General features: G+C 40.0%; 2 protein-coding genes across 3 annotated transcripts; one reads left to right on the plus strand and one right to left on the minus strand.

The window, feature by feature from the left end:
- Window positions 1-269: 269 nt before the first annotated feature.
- Window positions 270-5,713, minus strand: LOC105384036. Its single transcript, XM_011554190.3, has 2 exons — window positions 4,883-5,713; window positions 270-1,862 (listed from the first exon to the last, which is right to left on the minus strand). Exons 1-2 carry the CDS (start codon window positions 5,639-5,641, stop codon window positions 1,458-1,460), a joined length of 1,164 nt encoding a protein of 387 aa, XP_011552492.3. The 5' UTR covers window positions 5,642-5,713; the 3' UTR covers window positions 270-1,457.
- A 3,122-nt stretch (window positions 5,714-8,835) lies between these two features.
- On the plus strand, window positions 8,836-21,373 carry LOC105384056 (nose resistant to fluoxetine protein 6). Of its 2 annotated transcripts, XM_048627990.1 has the most exons (14): window positions 8,836-9,109; window positions 11,143-11,174; window positions 11,880-11,984; window positions 14,664-15,003; window positions 15,687-15,801; window positions 16,141-16,228; window positions 16,571-16,690; window positions 17,045-17,091; window positions 17,396-17,581; window positions 18,414-18,587; window positions 19,239-19,389; window positions 19,900-20,086; window positions 20,640-20,782; window positions 21,128-21,373. In XM_048627990.1, the coding sequence occupies exons 1-14, from the start codon at window positions 9,037-9,039 to the stop codon at window positions 21,308-21,310; spliced, it is 1,944 nt and encodes a 647-aa protein (XP_048483947.1). In that variant the 5' UTR covers window positions 8,836-9,036; the 3' UTR covers window positions 21,311-21,373. The 2 variants fall into 2 exon arrangements, with proteins under 2 accessions (XP_048483947.1, XP_048483948.1); XM_048627991.1 differs by lacking the exon at window positions 11,880-11,984 and having other exon boundaries at window positions 11,143-11,279.
- Window positions 21,374-21,693: the final 320 nt, after the last annotated feature.

Consider the following 21,693-nt stretch of genomic DNA (forward strand, 5'->3'; position numbering starts at 1 on the left):
AGGATTTGGCCATGAAGGGTGGATTCACCTGCAGATATTCATTCACTTGTGAATCTGCAATATGTTATGGTTAAATTCTGATCCTGGCACAAGTAAACCTGGGCGTAATGTTAGAAATATATTCCTATAGTTTTATCACCCCGCCGCGGTAAATTTGAAACGTCACATTTTACACTCGTAAAAAAACAAGGAATATATTTTCAGCGTTATAGCAGGATTATTTGTGAAGTGGCAAATGTACAAGTTATACCTACCTATGAGTATGTATGTATGTATATGTAGTTGGTAGCAGCACGACGACCTAAATTTCGATATATGTTTTTTTTAAGGCTGTGCGTTTGGTTTTATTATTAAATGTTATTATTTTGTTGATCGGTCGAGTGCCACTCGCGACAAATCGACTCTACCGGCTGATACGTGTATCCACTGTAATGATACTAGTACATATATATGATATTATATTAATATGAAAACAAACAATTCCTGAGATAATAAAAAGGAAAATATTAATGCTTGTGTTTTATTCTCCTCACAGAGCAAATTTTCGGTTCAGAATGTAGGTATGAAGTAAATAAAAACGTAATTTTCCACCACAATTTATTCATAAAAAATATATTCTACAAAAAATAATCATTCTTTATTGAATTCTCAAAATACTCAACTTCTCGAAATACTCACATAATAGACAAATTAGATCACATATTAGATAATAATCACATATTAGATATTAGATAATCACATATTAGACAAAGTTTTAATCTCTTACAGGTAAATACAAGGTTATATTTACTCGTATCCATTGATGCTGTTGATTGATCGTTATCAACTACAATAATAATATAATACTCAATGAATAATGTAAGCAGTGTCATTATGATATATGAATACATAAATAAGTTACAGATTAATAGCACCGGCCCCTATCAGGGCGTCGTTCTATGAGACTAACTGCATACGAGGTAGACTGTTGGCTGGAAAAAATCCAGCTGTTTTTTATGCTGTTTTCTTTTAATACTGCGATCTCCAACTCTTAAGCCAAGCGTGGAGATAATGGCTTATATCTACAGAACTCATACGGGTTGATGATGGTATGGATTATAGATAAACTAGATAAAAATATGGTGCCTAACCTATGGTAACCCTTTTAAAAACTAGCTTTAAACTAATGGAAACATAATTAAATTATGAACTTTAACATTTTAGCACCTCAAGTCCTTCATAGCAAGGTAGTCGGAAACAAAGTCATTCAGATATCTATAAATGATTTCATTTAGATTACTAACTGTCCACACCTGTTCCGGAATACAAAAATAATTGATAATGATTGCAGCACGTGTAGGTAGATAAGCCTTCCGACATACAATAACAACGAGACGTAGACACTAGACATGTTATTTTCCAAACGTAATCATCAACTTCCGCCGCAATTTTAACAATAGTGGAATGATACAGCAGCTCTACAGTACACCCCACTCCACGCAATCATCCACGATGCCATTGAAACGATCCGCGTATAGAGCATTAGGCTCAATCTCCATATCCGTTATATCGTCAAACTTCGGCGCTGCCTCGGCCTCCACAGTCACAATCGGAAGTATAAAAATGGCTATCAGCAAACCGAACGGCAGGAGTTCTTTCACCTCCTGTTCCAGGGTTTCTTTGGAGTAAATCTTGTCGACATCTTTGCCCAGCCTCTTGAGTGCTTCGGACAGTTGTCTATGGTAGTGGTCTATGAGCGGCTGGTAGTGCTGCTCGCGGAAGGCTTTGTCGGAGCTGGTGAAGATGAAGTAGAGCAGGTCGTTGGCCGGACAGCCCGCCGTGATCGTCTGGTAGTCCACCGGGACGATTTCCAGTTTGTCGTCCTGGAACAAAGTGAGAAGAGGGGTTACAGAAGTCAGAGAGTAATTATATGTACCTACTGTCAGAAGCTCAAAAAAACTTTGTAGGTACCTTACAAAGTCACGAAACGCCTATTCTCTCATTCAAACATTGACGGTTTGTTAGTCTGACAAGGTTCAAAGGCTACTTATGAACCGGGCGTACGGCAAAACTTAGGTGTGAGTTTGAAGATAAACTTAAGATTAACTGGAAGTTCACTACTTATCACTCTTATGTTTATCTTCACTTTACACCTAATATTAGCCGTAACAACTATACGTAATGAGGTAGAAGCTTCGTTAAATGCATTTCGCCACATATTACACTTAGCGTGTGCTCTGTGAAATGGCTCTTCTTAGTTAAGTCAAGAAGCAATGCAAGTACTTTGAGCCATAGACTAATACGTATTAGTCTATGCCTGAGCGGTCTAGGAGTAATTTTCGGTGTCCAAAGTCGGCTCACGAGTTGAAGTTAGTTTGAACATATTTGGGAGGCAGATTTTCCTGCCTCTAACCGGTTTTGATGACGAAGGTTTGAACTAAACGCATTCCTCGCTTATGCTTTTGGTCATATATTTTATTACCTACTAATGTTATTACATAATATTTAAATATGCAATTATGTAGAATAGCTTATTTGGTACCTATCTAAAGCACGTAGGTATGAAATTATGACAGCAAGTGTTTTATTAAATTAAATGTAGGGGTCAATTGGGTCAATCAATATACCTTGTATCTGTATTAGGCACTATTAAGTCTCGAGTACGTACCTAATAGACTGTTTACTAAAAAGCAGCGATTTTGTAAATGACCACCGTTGCATACCGATAAATCATGGCGCCTATTTCCACAGGCACGTAGCCACAGGTTGGTCAATTACCGACCCAGCCTAGACCTGGATAGTGGACAATGGGTTTCCGCTCTGGGGGTCACACTTTAAATCGACGCACGAACGAATAAGAATTGTCACGCAATCGGCACGCGTAATACAACGAGATAGAGCCGTGGTTAGCGCTGCCGATTCGTTCGTTCATCGATAGATGTTGACCCTCATGATGGTGAGCGCTGGCACCATAACCTTGGCTTCAACCACTCCATAGCTAAATTAGGGAAAGCTCAGCTCAGTCAATTGTAAGTTGAGGTTTCTTCACTCTTTGCTCGCTTCAATCGTGCTCAATTCTTGGTACAGAGATGTGAGGCGACAAAATAAACGAACCGGGTAGTTTTGACGTCGTGCTCTATTTCATACAAACTACAATAAGAGCAATCAGAGATAAGATTGCGCAACGCAACCTACTATTGAAGCGGGGGTTACTCCAGCTAATCAAAAATGTTTTGTTGGATCACGACACAATCTCTTTGGATTTACAGAATGCATGGCAGTTCTCGTTCGTTTGTTTTTTTTCAAAGATAGAGTAGACCCTCAGTGTTTGTGTGAGTCCCACTTGCGAGTCAATGACATGGAACTCCGCCGCTGCCGCTGTACTGATCGCGGGGCAAGGCCGCCCGCTGGACCGGAAACTCATAGATCATTTACCAAATACACTATTAACTAAATTTTAGAGAGGTATAAGTATATGGGGAAGGTAAACATTACAAGGAATCTCATTCTAGATCTAGCATATTATCAAGATGTGCACTCACAGAGGACCAGCGTGGTGTTAAATCCCAGGCGCATCCCCGCATAGATTAGAATAGAAACGAATTTCTGTTTATAGTTAATCTTATTTTTCCCAGCTGCTTGATTTGATTGAGTTAATCTCACTCTCACTCACTGTATTACCTACTTATTTATTTTGTAATTATCAATGACTTGTTAATCCAGCACATAAGTACCTACCTATGCAACGAACCAAGTAGGTACCTAGTTAAGTAAATAGGTATTTGTGACTACAGCAATTTGCCTGGTTTTAAATTGTTTTGCTTTTCATCAGTTTGCATCTAGATCTAGGCATAAACACTTACATAACACTTAATAATGGGGGAATGCTGATGTTTACTTTATCTAGGTAAAGTTTAACAAAAACAACAACGTGATGCCGACTCACCTTGTTTAAGTAGCTATTAGGTCGGTACCAATGTTCTATGTGAATTGCTGATTGTATTTTTTGTCGAATGTAAAATGTATAAATATCATCTCTTCATCATCAGCCCGTAATCATCCACTGCTGAACATAGGCCTCTCCCAAGGAGCGCCACAACACTCGGTCCTCGGCCTCCCTCATCCAGCCACTACCGGCCACCTGTCTAAGGTTGTCGGTCCAGAGCGGCGGGCTTGAGTGAATCTACCCCAACGATCATCGGTTCTTCGGCAGATATGGCTGTTGGCCGGCCCACGGCCACTTTGGCTTACAGATTTAAAGTGATATATTGGTAACATTAGTTGACTGACGAATTACCTACTTAATTTACATGCGATGCAGTTAGCCTCTAGCCAAATCCACTATGTGCCTAGATCATAAAACCAGTTTAGCTTATAAATAGGACAACACAAAGGTTTTTTGACGTCCGCGTCCTAATTACGTAACCAAAACATATCTCTACGAGTATGTACCTCCATATTTATGAATAAAGGATGTTGATAATATTCATCAATAGATCATTGTTTTTTGGTTCCTTATCATAACCGTTAAAGCGCCCTGCGTGTATTCATAATATTGTGGTTTTGTTTTGACTGGAGTACAACAGGCATTTGCGAATGATGAGCGAGCATTACTTAATGAGATTTTAATTAATGGTTATGAGAAATAAATTAGTGGCCATTCCAGGTAAGTACCTATACATTCCTTCGTCTACATATCGGAACTTTAAATTATCTTTTACGGCTTAACTATTTGAATGAATTTTGGTAAGTAGGAAACTGGCACTTTTTGCCGGCATTTATACGGGGAAACTTTTATATATGAAGCGAAGCTTTCAGGTAAACCTAGTCTAAGTATGAGATTGTGGGTAACTATTAACTTGCTCCAGAAGTGGAGAGTTACTAGAAAAATAAGAAGATATACCTTGCGTCGACACAGCAGGTTGCTGGGCCGGAAGTCGCCGTGCGCCAACACGCAGCGAGCGCGCGGCCGGTAGTAGCCCACGAACTTCTCTCTATCCAGGTTGTTCTCCAGGAACGCCTGCAGTCTCCCGCGATACTCATCACGGACCACCTTCAGCGCCCCGCCCGCCATCTTGCGCCACGGGTTGTTCTCGTCGTCGTACGCGTCCGGCGACTGGAACTGTCTCCCGTCCGCCACGCGCGCGAACTCCTCGGGCTGCTCGTCTTGGAACGCGAAGGATAAAGCGTGGAACTTGGCCAGCTGGCTCACGGCCGCGGCCGCGTACTCCCACGACACCGACTTGAGCCGGTTGTGGCTGCCGTACCCGCCCGCCACCAGGTCCTCCAGCACTATGATCTCCTCTAAATACGTGTCTTTGTAGCCGTAGAACTTCGGGAACACCATCCGATGCTCTTGTTCAACGCCATGTTTGTCTTGTAGAGCTTCGTAGACTTTCTTAAGCTCCGTGTAGAAGAAGCGCTCGTTGTTGAAGAGGCGGTCTCCGTCGATCATCTGGCGGAACTGCTCGCCGATGATGGCCACCTTGGCGAAGAGTTTGAGATCATCCTTGTCGGCGGCGGAGATGGAGGCGAGGAACAGCGCGGAGGTGTAGTTGGCGCCGCCGCTGTTGATGGCGGTGACTTCCACGTGTGGGTCAGGGTAGTCCTGCTCCCTGGCTACGGTCTGGAGCAGCTCGCGCAGTATGATCTGGGCGTCCATCGCGACAGGCCGGCGCGCTGCCACTGACCGACGCGACAGCTAGTAGTAGAGTAGCGGCCTAGCGGCTACACGCGCGCCCTTGGAACTATTTTATCTGTTCGCAGCGTTAGTTCGCTGATCTAAACACTTTAAAAGGAAGTTGTCATTATTTATCTCGAGTGAAGGTCTGTTTTGTTAGTTCGGAGTTCAAATAGATGTAATTCGTGTTGAAATAGATACAATGTTAGATAGGATATTTTAATTATCTATTTCGATCCGGTTTTAAAATTATTGTTTACTCTGTTGCAGTGCGTAGTTCACACATAGGTAGGTATCATAGGAAATTGATCCTAAAGGGAGAATAGGGAGATGAATGACGATTAGATGATACTAAAAGCCACAGTAGTTACTTATTCGTTTAAAATTAATATAGCACGAATAGGTGTATATTATTATAATTTAATTTATAATTTTATAATATTTGGAGAACTTACAGCTATAACACAATATGAACATATCAGGTAAACAGCTACTAGCCAATTACAAGTTCCCACATATGGTTCCAATGGTAAGGATTGAATTCTAGAACCCATCTCTTCGCTATTCAGCGCTGAGACCGGTTCCAGAACTCAATCCTTAGTTATTATACCTAGGCGTTACACGACACCAGCTGTAACACACACTAATACTAAAACACTAATATCTTTACTTAATAAAAACAACTAAGTTAACTAAAACTAGATAAGATTATTAGGTAGACTGTCTTAGACTTAGACTTAAATTATTTTGTTCACAAAAGCAACTGTTAGGTATCTATTAACATTACTATGTTTCTTACTATTATTACTATTATAGAGCATCCTATGGATAAACCGTCGTCTTCAGCTGACTCTTCAAAAAATGAATAGGCCTTCCTGTAAACATCATGTATGTAAACAATAAACCTATTGAAAGATAAAAATTGTGTAGTTAGGTACCTCATAATGGCACCTTGTGTAAGTATCTTGCACAGAATGATAACATATGGTGACGCATGCCACTAATGGCTATCCGGTAGGTACCTTTAATAGGTGCATATACTTAACTACATAGCTGCTACCCCTTAGTTATTATAAAACGTAGACTAAAGTTAGTTCTTTTTTAGAACTAGTTTAAACTAAACCAGAACTATGTTAGTAAAAGTACAAATGCGAAAAGATAAGATATTTGCACCTACCCACATAAAATCAATGTTTTTTCCTCTATGGTCAAGATTCATGCAGTCCATGCTGAAGTTAACCTGAAACGCACAGAGAAACAAAACACTACCTGAAACGTGCACAGTTAAGTACATACACATGCGAAAATAAGTTATCTTGCTGGTCTTCCCGTGCTAGAAAATATCTAAAATAAGTTTTGTTCCAGATAAGAAGGAAATTGATCTTCATGGAAATTCCACAAACTCCTGATAGCTGAAGATGAAGGTCTCTTAACTATTATAGCCACATGAGGGCCAGGCGGTAGGACCGAACAAGAATAACCGGCGCCGGAGGATCGGCTGAGTGAACTGAAAACATCAGAACAACTGAGTGAGTAATTTTATAAATATTATTTTTTAGCCATTTAAGAGTCTATGCTGGAGTCAATGTATTGAATTTCTTTGGGAAATGTTATCGTTGGTATGAGGAGTAGTAAAGTTACTTAGTCCAGATTGGCCCAGCCACGCCCAGCTCCTAGTTATCTACATCGGTTATAATTATAAATTATCAGTTTCCACCACAAATACAAACACACACAAACACACAGCCTATAGCAGTCCACTGCTGGACACCACGATGCTTCTCCATGACGAGGATTTTTTTAACTATAACCCCGGGGGCACAGAATACGGCACGGCACAATAACTAGATACCTATAATAAAACTCAAATATATTCTGTTATGAAACAAAGGTTAGTCCCGGCTGGGATTCGAACCCAGGTCGAACTCGGTGCCTCGGTTCAAGGGTTAAGTGGCTAACCACTGCGCCATTCGGACGTTGCCATCGTCTTCATTTCAGAGACTTGGCATTCTGTTACAATGACTATATTATTTTGTTAAAAGTGCCTGAGTGCTATCTAACAGCAAATATCTCTGCTGTGTGAATTAAATATTGCTTCTACCATACTTGTTATTCTATGCTTCTACTACAGTTAGGATGTTGTTTTCCAAGGATGTAAACTCTACTTTATGTAAACCTTGAACTTTATGAAGCTTTAAGCTTCTATCCTAATCTTGTGTACTTTCTTAGATTATACAACTAAGTAGGGACTAAAGTTTGGTTGATTAATTAAATTCAAATATAAAAAAAAACTTTAAATTCTAATCTAACTAATGATTTTTTTAATTAACAATTACTTTCCTTGGATCTTATTTTGTTCATTGTCTATATACCTAGCAGGTAGAATAATTTTTGTTTTGAAGTAGTTTTTAACATGTGTTATACCTACCTACTTTATCCTATCGGAATGTGTTAGAACATATCACGTATCAGAAATATGAATTCTAGAATTATTATTTATTCCAAAAATATTTACTTGAGGTAATTAATACAAGGTGAAGGCATCCTAATCAGTATAAAAATACCGTTTTGACTCTTTCAGTTTCAGTCAAATAGTCTAAATTCGTGTAACGCGTTGCTGTTTTGTAAACCTATTGCAAACCTACCATAAGTTCTATGAATACTGGGTCTGTGTGCTTAATAAGATAATTTGTTTAATAATTCTGTGCCCCCTGTTTGGCCCGGCGTTATCCGGGATGCAGGGTAACTCCTGGCTAGATGTAGGTAGTGCAATACAATAGAGAAGGCAGGTCTCAGGACTTACAGGTCAATTTGTCAAAGACCGATGCAGCAATTTCAATACGAGTAATAACGTATATTATAGTTACCATTGCATATTTATTGAGAAAATATGTAATTATGTATGTATGGTAGGAATACTAAATTGAAGACTATTCTCAGCACAGTTCTCAATTGAGAAAATATACCTAAGCATGAACTTAAGTCATGCTTAATGCCAATTCAGCCAATCAGAGCGCTGTATGTACTTAATTTACGCTTAACTTAACTTGTGAAACCGACAGTATGACTCCATGGTAATAAATCATTATCACTTGACATCGACAGTACCTGCCATCAAGTACCATGACAATACCGGGCAGAGGTCACAGCCTGTTCTAAGTAACAAGTTATTACATCTTTACATGGCGCGGAAAAATCAGATCATATCTTAACAGGATAGAACGCAGCTCAGTAGGTGACTTACCCGCACGGACCTCACACTTCGCGCCTTTTATTTATTACTTTTTTATTACAGAGGCAAAGATAACTGAAACTATGTTGCCTTGAGTCTGTGGAGGGTAGTTTAAGTTGTCTATGCTTTATGAAAGTTGGTGAAAATGTGGTGTTTCCCTGTGATAGTGTTGGTTCTGCTCGTGCCGTGGTCTTCGGCAGTCATTTACAAGCTCAATGGTAAGTTAATCTTGAAGTTTAGCTTAAAAAGCTTCCGAGAGGCAAGGGCTTTGCCGAGAGGTGGTCATAACCCTCCTTTTTGCTGAATAATAAGGCAGATTTTTTCGTGCAATCCATGCAAGTACCTACAGTAAAATAATAACGTGTAGAAACGCATGAGTTCCATACCACTGTCGTTGAGGTTTCTGAAAAATGTCTCTGCATTTTTCTAATAATTGTATATTCTTCCTGATCCTATTTTTTTTTCATTTTCTTCGCTGTACCTACAGTAGAAACGCACACTCCTTTTACCACGGTAACAAACTCTGAAACTCTAGCCTAGCGCTGCTGCGGCTTTCATGTAAAAAAAACATAAATTTAAATTTTTATTATAAAAATTTACATTTGCATTTTTACTATTACTTACCAAATAATGTTATATAATATACTTTAATGTAGTTATGACAGTGACCCAGACATTCCTTGTACCGAGTCGTCACGGTCGGTAGAGCTTCTGAAGGCATCCTTTATTTATTTTTTGAAATAGTTTGTCTAGTTATTTTCTCAAAGTCTTCTCTTTCCACTTTTCATTAAATAGCCCCTGCTTCCCTTTGATAGGTCAACGTACCTATGCGCCATACCGTGCACTGTCATCGTCACTGATAAAATATTACCTACCTATTTACTTTTGATAGAACACACAAAAGTATCCAAATTACAAAAACCAGTGATCCGGTAGCTGCAAATAAAGTTTTCAGTTATCACATATACTTTTGAAAATGTTGCTCTATAGTGTAACGTTTATTTATAATTATTAAGTAATTAGATGAAGAGGACGGGCGAGTATGGTAACGAGCAATGTCTGATGCCGTCGTGATTGATTTGACGCACGATTAAGAAGATTTCTGCTCGAGCGAGGGCTGCCACTGCTACAACTATTGTAATTATAAATAATTTTACCGACATCTAAAGATTTTCATCACAAATCTCAGTGCGGCAATCAATAAATTAATGAAAGAGATTACCTACATCGGAACTGAAGTGCTCCCTGCTATGATTCTTTCCCTGCTCTATATTTCTTTTGACCTCAGCTCAGCGAGAGTGCAACACAACAAAGCGAGGAAAATGTACCGCGACAATGAACCGTAGTTCAAACAACATTAGAACAGAGGACATGCACGCGGATGTACGTTCGCTCTAATCGCAGCAGGTATCTAGTCTAGAACTTACTTAGTCACTGCGTATACTAGGCCCAGTTTAAAATCTAGCTTAGTATGAACTTAGTGGTACAAAGTACGAAATGAGAATTCAATCAATCACAGCGCTGAATTCTATACTTTACTTGGTGAACCTATCGTTCTTTTATCCAGCTGTTTTTGCATAGATATGTATATTTTAACTATTATATGATATGCTTAGCAAGCCTATATATCTATCGTCTTCCAGTTTTTAGGCTTAGGATACGAATAAGTAGGCATATACCTATTGTGATAGATGTAAAATGTAAGTAATTTATAAATAGGAAATATGATTCATTGACATTATTTTTATTATAAGCAAATAGCAACATTGCAAGACGTTTAGGTATATGTATTTACCGAAGTCACGCTTAACGCTTAAGTAATCGAGTTAAGTTGATTAATACTTTAACAATATTGACAACTTAATCCCCAGGCAATTTATGATAATCTCATAATATTTATGTTTACCTGTATATTGTTGATGACAAAATATCATCGACGACTGATTTAGGTACATGAAACGGCCGCAGCGCCTTCATGAAAATTTAACTAATATAAACCACTCTATATCTTTCAGGTGAAATTTGTGATCCATATAGGTTCAACACTGCACACTTTAGTGCATTTTCCATATTATGCAGTATAAATTTTGCCCTAGCTAGCCGAAAGCAAAAGCGTATGATTTACAACGCTAGCGCCACGGCAGAAGATGATGTTACGATCTCCCATCTACACTTTCTTCTTATTGAAAATTTTACTGATTTAAATATATAGCTACATTCTAATTTCTACCCTAATTAATTTCCCTTCCAGACAGCGAGTACCTCCGCATGCCCCCTCTCTACGCCCTAGACGACTACCCGGCGTGCATGGCGCGGGAGGGAGTGTACTGCCTGGCTGATGTGGACCTCTACACCGACCGGCCGAGTGAACTGATGACACTTATACTGGTGAGTCACCTGTCACTGTCACTGTCACCTCTCTAGGCCCTAGACGACTACTCGGCGTGCATGGCGCGGGGGGGAGTGTACTGTCTGGCTGATGTGGACCTCTACACCGACCGGCCGAGTGAACTGATGACACTTATACTGGTGAGTCACCTGTCACTGTCACTGTCACCTCTCTAGGCCCTAGACGACTACTCGGCGTGCATGGCGCGGGGGGGAGTGTACTGTCTGGCTGATGTGGACCTCTACACCGACCGGCCGAGTGAACTGATGACACTTATACTGGTGAGTCACCTGTCACTGTCACTGTCACCTCTCTAGGCCCTAGACGACTACTCGGCGTGCATGGCGCGGGGGGGAGTGTACTGTCTGGCTGATGTGGACCTCTACACCGACCGGCCGAGTGAACTGATGACACTTATACTGGTGAGTCACCTGTCACTGTCACTGTCACCTCTCTAGGCCCTAGACGACTACTCGGCGTGCATGGCGCGGGGGGGAGTGTACTGTCTGGCTGATGTGGACCTCTACACCGACCGGCCGAGTGAACTGATGACACTTATACTGGTGAGTCACCTGTCACTGTCACTGTCACCTCTCTAGGCCCTAGACGACTACCCGGCGTGCATGGCGCGGGGGGGAGTGTACTGTCTGGCTGATGTGGACCTCTACACGGACCAGCCGAGTGAACTGATGACGCTTATACTGGTGAGTCACCTGTCATTGTCACCTGTCACCTGCGAGTCAGTGTAGGTTCCATGCCTCCTCTCTACTCGCTAGGACCTGCCTGGCCGACGTGAGCGGGAAAGGGATATCATTTTTAATGTATCTTCATATTTAAAAGGTGAACACAAATGTTGATTGTGCCAGAATTCTTAAAGTCCGCGCTAACATTGCAACGGGTACTATTAAGTATCAAGATGTGAGTATTTTTTTGTGAATGAATGAAGATAATCAGTTAACCACGTCTACGTCAGTGACCAAAATTACATAAACACAAAACAAAATACCTACATAGCGGTCCAAGGACTTTGTCCTTAATATTGTAGCGGTCAAAATCAAAACCCTCCTTTTTGCTTCGCCGTAGTCGGGTAAAAATAATTTGTTTCCCTAATACTTAAACTTTTTTTTGAGGTGGTACTTATTTCTGTTGCATTGTTAGCGGACTCTTATATTATTACAATATCATTTTGCATGATGTAAAGCACATGTTTTGATATTTCTGCTGCGGCTGTACAAACTTAGGTACCTGTCTTTCAGGTTTTCACTAACAAATGCGGGTTTACACGTGATGTTTGACTCTAGTACCGAACTAATTGTTATAATTTCCACTTTGTTGGCCGTCTGTGGTTAGACAACATGCTGTGACAATGTTTTGTAGAAAAAACATGGGATTTCCTTATTTGTAACAGACCGTTCTTAGCTAGAAAATTATATGTCCGGTAATTAAAATAAGTACCTATATTAGTTATTATTTATTTCATTTCAGTATCTTTAACGCTCAACCAAATATTGTGAACTACTTGCAAAAGTGAAAAAACTTACACATCTTGATATTCTGAACATAAAAATTAGCAAATTCCCAAAAAAACAACTTCATGTTTCTTCAACTTATCCAGATTTCGCTATAAATAAATAATATCATCATGACCATAGCAAAACTCAATGTGTGACATAGATAGACAGTCGGTCCATACTCATCGCTTTAAACCAAAAATGTACTTAAATCATTGAAGAAGATCAGGATAATTGCTTATTGATTAGGTCCATATACAGTGTTTGAGGACGGTCACTCCTCCTAATACAGGCTCCCACAGCTATACAGTAATTATAATTAAACATCCGTACCTTAAATAATTTGCTTCTGTTAAATTCTGTAAATACCTAGGCATACATAGTGGAAATTTATCAGTGACATACCATCAGAAACTTTCATTACGGTACCAACCCTGAAATCGCGAAATAGACAACTTTTCCATGCTTTATAGTGATGTACGAATTAATTTATTTTAATTATAATAGGTATAAAATATGCCATCTAAAGACTCCCTTTTACTAGAGACTCTATACACGGAAATATGTATTTAAAACTACTTTTCTATCTATCTGTACGTACCAGTTGTGTACAGGCGAGTACAACTTCCAATAACTGACTAATTGCTGCGACCTCTAGCATGTTGTTTTAAATTATAACGATTAGGTCTAGCACAATGCAGGTTACCTGGGTCTCCGTCTCGGTCTAGATCTGTTATTTAGACGTTTATTCATGTTTATTCAAATTATATCTAGAAAACCTAGAACCTTGTGATCTTCGATCTTTACTCACATGTGTTTAGATAAATCTAAACAGGGTGGAAATAAATTGTATACCTAGAATACTACTTATACTAATAACGTTGTTTCTAAGTATTTGTTCCTAGAAATGATATTTAATTTTAATTTATTGCCTCGTGGCGAATATAATTACTATGTGATTAGTGCCTACATTTTCATATTTTGTGCTGCATTTCTCGTACCGTTGTATGTAGGTAGATAGTAATATTTGGGGCACACGTACTTAATACTCATCTGTATCTGCATGACTATATCAAACCAATAAAATAACTATAGGTTACCTAGTGGTTATGCCATAACCGGCCTTTGCTTTTAAATTAAATATAGTTTACTTATATGGTAAAACTATATTTAATTTAAAAGCAAAGGTCCGCTCATTTTTATTACGGAGTACGTAGATATTTATTTAAAAACTTAGGTACCTACTAGATCTACACGTGTTCAGTAGTTGTCGAAGCGGCATATTTTTCTAATCGGTGTCTACTACTAACTGGTAGGCTTTAAATCCTTGAAGCTGTCCATTACCGGTGCAGGAAGGCAATCAGTCACATTGTGCAAGTTGTAATTATTATAAACGCTTATACGGATCTGTTTGATAATCTATAACAATGAGCAATTTGTCCCAAAAAGTAATCAGGAAAATGACACATGGTTAGCAATATTGTGTAATCTCTAATTTCGTCCACAAGCAAATATTTGCTGGCCGCATTTGCCCAAATCGATTGATCTTTTCATTAAATAGAACCTACCTTTGAATGTACAGACAGAAAAATAGATACTTACCTAAGCTCCGCTGACTAGTAACAAAATATGAAAACTTAAATATAGCTCGTGTGAACGTATAGATAATATATTATTTAACACCTATCTTCAACCAAAAAGTCTTAGGATGGAGACTTATCTCTTTTTTGACTGGTATAATTTTTTTTAATTTAATGACTGGTCTTACTTCCCAAAGCTTGACTTGTGACTCTTTTTTCGATTATCAAAATAATATGTTATGTTTAAGTTACTCCGTCATCAAAGCTTAATAACATGTTTTCTTAATTCCAGGAGTTCTCAGCAGACACTCTCAAGCACTTCAACCACACGCAGGCGCACCGCGGGGTCTGCTTACAGAAATCATGCAAAAAGTACCTCAACGGTCGAGATCTACAAGAAGGAACAGCGGACCTAAATGCGACCCTTGAGGCATGCCTGAACGAATCCTTCTGGAACCAGTATGAGCTGCAAGCGAAGCTGGCTAATGTTAATTATTGTCTGCGAGCAGGCGAGAAGCTGAAGATTGATGTCAGTGATGCTGTTATGGCGGTCGTGTACTTAATTTTTATACTGTTTAACGTTATCGGAAGCTTCTACGATGTATTGAAATGCAAGAAGGGCGATAAGTCCGGTAAGTTTGTTTTATTGAACTTTAGAGAACTGTCTCATCAACATTAAAAGCTTTTCTAGTGAAGTTATTTGCCCCAGGCATATATAGATTATAACTTTGTAAATTGTTAAATAACCTACCTATACAGGGTGGCCCAAAGAGTGACGTCCAAAGGAAAATGTTTGATTCCTTAGGTCAAGGGGTAGCCAAATCACCCCCATTTATGTTCAGCAATTTTTAGTAGTTTAGGAGTTATGATTTTTTTTACTAATTTTCTACGAAAATCGACCTCAGTGGATCAATTATGTTTTATTATTTTCTTGGATAACTTTTTAAAATATTTTTTTATTTTTTTGTCATTCTCTAAAGTTGTTCTTTTAACCATAAAAGTTTCAGCTTCCTAGCTGTAATGTAAGTTAGTTATTTTTATATCGAAAGAAAAATAATAAAAAAATATTTAAAAAAGTTATCCAAGAAAATAATAAAACATAATTGATCCACTGAGGTCGATTTTCGTAGAAAATTAGTTAAAAAAATCATAACTCCTAAACTACAAAAAATTGCTGAACATACATGGGGGTGATTTGGCTACCCCTTGACCTAAGGAATCAAACATTTTCCTTTGGACGTCACTCTTTGGGCCACCCTGTATAAGTACCTAACCTACCTATATACCTAACCTACAACACAACAATATCTTCCAGGCAACCCGTACCTGCTCTCGTTCTCTCTGCGGCGCAACTGGGCGCGGCTGACGGCGCCCGCCACCAGGGGGCAGGACGAGCGCCTCGACCGACTCAAGCTGTTCAACGGACTCAGGTGAGTAGTGTTGCTGAGTTGCTAGTGAGTAGGGGTGTTAAAGGTTTGGCATGTGTGTCTTTCCGTTTGGAACATAACTGTGAAATGAAAGAAAATGCGATGGCAGAGGGTGGCCTCCAGTTTCCCTACAAAAGGGACTTTTTGTCCTCATGTTTCGTCCGGATTACCGCGATCACCGAATGAACAGGGATCCAGATTTTCATCGTTTCCTGGAATGCACTAATAGTGTACAGATTGTGGAAATAATCTTTCAGTCTTGAAGAAGCCCCAAGTCCTACGGTGTTGTGTGTGGTTACTGGTTAATATAAATAAAATATATGTTTTATTCTTTTGTTTCAGGACGATGACGATGATCTGCGTGTTCTTTTCGCACACGTCATTGGTGCTAGCGTTTTCCTACGTGGACAACCCGCAATACATAGAAACGGTACCTCATAAAACATTTTACTATGTGAAGCTATCTCAACAAGACATGTCCTTTTTATTTTGGAGATAAAATATAATACGGCTTATGGAGGAAAATTACCTGTATCTTCAAGTTAGCCAATTTATTTTTAGAAATAGCCCTCAATCGTCAGTCTTACCTTTCCACCCTGCTATATAGGTCATACTTAGAAATGCTCGATCGGTTAAGAAAAACCTATACACTTGTACCTCAAAGTCGAATGCTTTTATTCATCGCATAAATATTCTGCAGAACGTTTTTTTACAAACTACCCTCAGTTGTTTGTTTGATGTTTGTACTATAATCTCTAACTATAACCCGCAGGCTTACGACGACCCGGTGAAGCAGATCCTGTTCAACGGCAGCCTGGTGACGCACACGTTCTTCGTCATGTCCTCCTTCCTGCTGGCCTACAACCTGCAGATGTACCGAGAGACACACACGGTACTTTAGGAATAAGCATCAATACAATATATGTATATAGTAATAAAAAGCTAAATTGTGGTGTGCCAGCAGAATAGCTTTGACTCAGCAATCTCAGCATGTGCTGTATACAGGTGTTGCAAAAGGTGATTCAGGGAGTCTATCTGAACCACGTTACATCTTGGTACGACTTTTGGAAATTCGCGATTTGCAACACTTTCTATATTAATGCACATGACTGTACTTCTACAAATTACTAGGGGTTCTGTTGGGAAGTCTCCATCGCAAAACTCTTGCCGTTGGATTTTATAGTCTAGTGTCTAGCGAATAATGAATGTATTGATTTGTTTATAAATTGCAATTTTTCCACTTTAGGTGAGCTGGGTGCAGTGGCCTAAAGGAATGCTGATGAGGTGGCTAAGGTATGGACCGCAAACGCCATAATTACAATTTTAAACACAAAACTCACTAAATGGAAAAAGTTTTGTCACACACATAATATTGATCGATCCATAGCCTTAAGTCTGCTAAGGAATAGCAGCTCAATGCTGTGTCATCTGAATCGTTTTCCGACTTACCATCCTTGAAAAAAATCCTAAAACGCAGATAATGAATACCTACAGTGCGAAACCCATACTGCCGCCACACAACTGTGCCGCCATTCCTTAGCAGACTTGGGGCCCAGGACGCAGCCACATTTTCACATCCCACGCATTCTCCCCCCAGATTAACCCCAGTGTACGCGTTCATGCTCGCCTCCGTATCAACCTGGAACCGGCACATCGGCTCGGGCCCACTCTGGCCGCTGGTGGTGGGCTCCGAGGCCGCCGCGTGCCGCCGCTACTGGTGGGCCCACCTGCTGTATGTGAACAACTACGTGTATGATGATGCGTTGTGTGCGCCGTCTACTTGGTGAGTGAACTGTTGGTTATTACGAGGGTTTGGTTTTGAGGTTCGCTTCTAAAGAGTGCTCGAAGCTTGAGAGAATGTCTACAGTTTACAGCTAAAAACAACATTTGAAAATGATCACCATCGTAAATGTATCTGAGTACCCATAAAATGTATTGGGTCATGCTGTCCAAAATCCATTTTCACACTTATTGCGCAGAAATTTACAGTCAGTATATAAAGAGTATACAGAGCTTTTGGCTAAAGGCATGCATATTTCGTCCGAAATGCATTTTCACACTTATTGCCTAGAATAATTACTGGCGTGCTTGACAATAAACAACCAATCTTCACCATCACTAACTTTTGAGTCAAAAACTTTTGAGTTAGTAAAAATCGATAAGAAAAATGCATACGCCAATAGAACTATGTACCTACTTGGGTTTCCTAATCATTGCCTTATCATTTACAAACACATTGCTTTTGTCATCAGCACCATCATCAGTCATCTTCATCTTCATCATCACCAGCTCGGCATCTGAAACCTAAATCATTATGGAAGTAAGTGTTTTATCATTCAAGAAAGTAATTAAAGCCTTTCAAGTTTGTGTTTCTGGCCTCCGTACTCTATTCTGCTCCGTATAATAAAAGGCCGCTTCCCTAATCGAAAATTATTCTCCAAAGTTTTTAAAATTATTTGTCGATAGTCTACCACCATTTCACAAAGGCCCCGTCACTAAGGAGGAAAGAAATTGCGAAAGAAACTCCTCGAGCATCTTTACAAAATTGACAAACTTGCATCTTCCGTTAAACTATTTAATCTTACAGCGAATACATTACTCCTCTCTCCCTACAGGTACCTAGCAGCAGACACGCAGCTATTCTGCATCGGTCTCCTCGTCTGTGTGCTAGCCCGAACCCCGCGTGCGCAGAGAATAGCCCTCTCGCTGCTGTTCCTAGTGTCTCTAGTGATACCGATGGTGCATACCATAGTGCAGGATCTGGATCCCGTGGTCATGCAGGCGCCTGAGTGAGTGCGATTGATTTATTTTGTTACTAGGTTGGTTTTTACAGGTTTTCCAATGGAAATTTGGGGATTGATGCCCAGTTTCTCACCAGAGAATGTCAAGAATGGTGTGTCACTCTGTGATTGACTGAGTTGTGTTTGCGGAATACTTAAGTTACGCTTAGAATAGCCTAGGTAGACTAGATATGAACAGCGAGGTCTGAAGTCAGAGACTCCTAGTGAGCTATCCATAAATGTTAGCGTGTTGGCCCGCGCGCAGAGAATAGCCCTCGCGCTGCTGTTCCTGGTGTCCCTAGTGATACCCATGGTGCATACGATAGTGCAGGATTTGGATCCCGTGGTCATGCAGGCGCCTGAGTGAGTGGGATTGGTTTATTTTGTTACTAGGTTGGTTTTTACAGGTTTTCCAATAAAAATTTGGGGATTGATTCCCAGTTTCTCACTAGGAAACATGAACTATGGTAGGCCACGTTGTGATTGACTGAGTTGTTTGTCTTACCGCCGTCAGTTACTTAGTCAGAGGTGACTCGCACGCTAGCCACCTAGTAAGTCATGGATGTCTACTTAATTGAGTACCTACGTCTCCAACTACCAATTCAATTAGCTCCTCGTTCCAATGACCAACTGTCCGCCCTTATACCATCTAATTCGCAGAAAGTACCGCAACCTGTACGCGTCGGACGCCACTTTCCGGCTGCTGTACGTGCGCGGACACACCAACCTGTCCACGTACACGCTGGGGCTGGCCGGCGGCTTCCTCGCCTACCACTGGCAGCGCGCCGGGGTCGACCTCGCGCAATACAGGGTAACTATTATCACAACTGTTGGACTGACATTTCATTGGTCAATGGACTATTAGTGTACCGTAAATCGAGATGAAAAGGCCACATAATCAGGGAAGAAGCCATGAACATATTATGTAGCAAGGATCATTCGAAAGGAAACCCCTAGGAAGCCAGCGCAAATGCAGTCATCCCGTGAACACATGGCCACGTACGTGCTAAGGATATGATGGAGTGGCTCAAGCTTGTGAAGGCTCTCTGTAGCATCGTGGTAGAGTAAGCTTCATAAGCTATGTATACACTTTCATACCTAGTCTAACTGAAATCTCCCTATTCTTTCATTGAAGGTTTCTTACGTACTCATAATATTTAGTTTTACTAAATACTTATGAAGCTAACCGTTCTATAGTCATTCATTTCATTTACTTAGTACCTTAAAAAACACGTCACATAAGTACACACACACACATAAAAGTGTCACACATAGTTCAGCAACAACATTGACCTCACAAAACCCTCTTTGTCCATTCCAGAAGCTCCGCTACCCGTTCTGGCTGGTCTTCCCTATGGGCGTGGCCATCATCCTGTCCGGGGGCCTGTTCTACGGCGACGGGCAGCAGACCCCCGCCGTGTACACGGTGCTCTACGCCACGCTCTACAAGCCCGTGTTCCAGTTCATTGTGGTGTTCTTCATTATAGGGTGTATTTTTAAGTTGGAATGTGAGTTTTTGTATATTATGGCTTTTTAAGTACTTTATTTGTCGTTTGTTCTTAACTTGTCGGTGACGAACTCTAGAGAGCTGAAGAAGAGGGTTTGACGTCGTGGTGTGGGGATAAGTCAATAAGAATAGCGTCATTCACTCAGTACCTACCATTAAAAGTACAGTACCCATTTAAAGTACATACAGTGCGACAAACTTCCGGTGACAACTCACATAAATATCTAATATTTCCTAATTCTATAAGATTTTAAGTTTACTCGTATTGTTAATTCGCTATTCCGGTGTTAATAAACCCATCTAATCTTTTACAATATACAATTCATTAGTAAGTAATGAGATATGGATCAATTTAGTTCCCTCTCACCGGAACAGATAAGTTTGTCGCACTGTACAGTAAAGTTGGTATGTCACTCATGATGGCTCCTTTTGTAAAGGTAAATAAAGTTACAGTTTTCCGATAAATGATGACAAGTTGAGAATAGCTGGCAATCAACCATATTGTTTATTTATGAACTAAGACCTATTTACCTAACTCACCCGTCATTCCTCAGCGACATACCGCGGCATCGTGGAGTGGCGCGGGTTCACGTGGATGGGGCGCGCCTCGTACTGCGCCTTCCTGCTGCACACCGTGTTCCAGCGCGGGCTATACGGGTCGCAGCTCGCGCCCACGCACATGTCCGACTACGCCATAGTGAGTAGACGAACGTTAGGTTAGACTTGTAAGTCTGCATAGGATGGTACCTAGGTAAGTTAGCAAAATATGTGTCAGTACGTAAAACAGATGATTAAGTATACGAGACTCTGAGAATAAAATTTTAAAAGATTCACCTCGGAGTCACTTTTGCCTTACTTTTACCTACCTACCCTTTTTAACCATGTACGGGTGAGATTTCAAATTCTAATTCATTTATTTCATCAGGGAATTCCCCGTCGGCTTGTCCATTGACACCTGACATACTTTCTGAAAATTCTCTGAAATCACGAAAAAAACAAATAAGTGTGATTATAAATACTAACATGCATCTTTATATTCCAGGTGACGGTGTTGTCGGCGACGATATTCCTCTCATTCTTCGCCGCCGTGCCGTTGTATCTCTTCGTAGAGGCACCCATTGCGCAGCTCACTAAGGCAGTAATGGCGCCGAAACCCCGCCATTTTGAAAACAACATGGCCGCCGCGGCCGAGGCGGGGGACACGCATGGACAATCCAAGTTGTAAACAAATTAGCTCAATTAACTAGACTGTAATTCTTTTATTCTTAAAATAAAAAGTATAAAACAATTTGTTATGCTATTAATGTACATTTTAACGTTTGTACTAATCTAATATTAGTGTAAAATATCGGACACAAACACACAAAGTTGCACATACATTTCAAGTCACTTTAGGGCACAATGCATTCATGCATGTATCTAAATTACCATCCTTATGTTGATGGACTAGGAATTCACTCAACAATTTATCATAATTGAATTTCTAACTTAGTTGACTACCTAGTTGGGTACTTACCTAACTAAATACCTAAGAATATAATAGAAAACAATTATATTGTAACATTAACTAAAACAATATACGTAGTCTATAAATAACACTTAACTATC

The sequence above is a fragment of the Plutella xylostella genome, chromosome 19 (assembly GCF_932276165.1).
Source record: "Plutella xylostella chromosome 19, ilPluXylo3.1, whole genome shotgun sequence".
Lineage (NCBI taxonomy): Eukaryota > Metazoa > Arthropoda > Insecta > Lepidoptera > Plutellidae > Plutella > Plutella xylostella.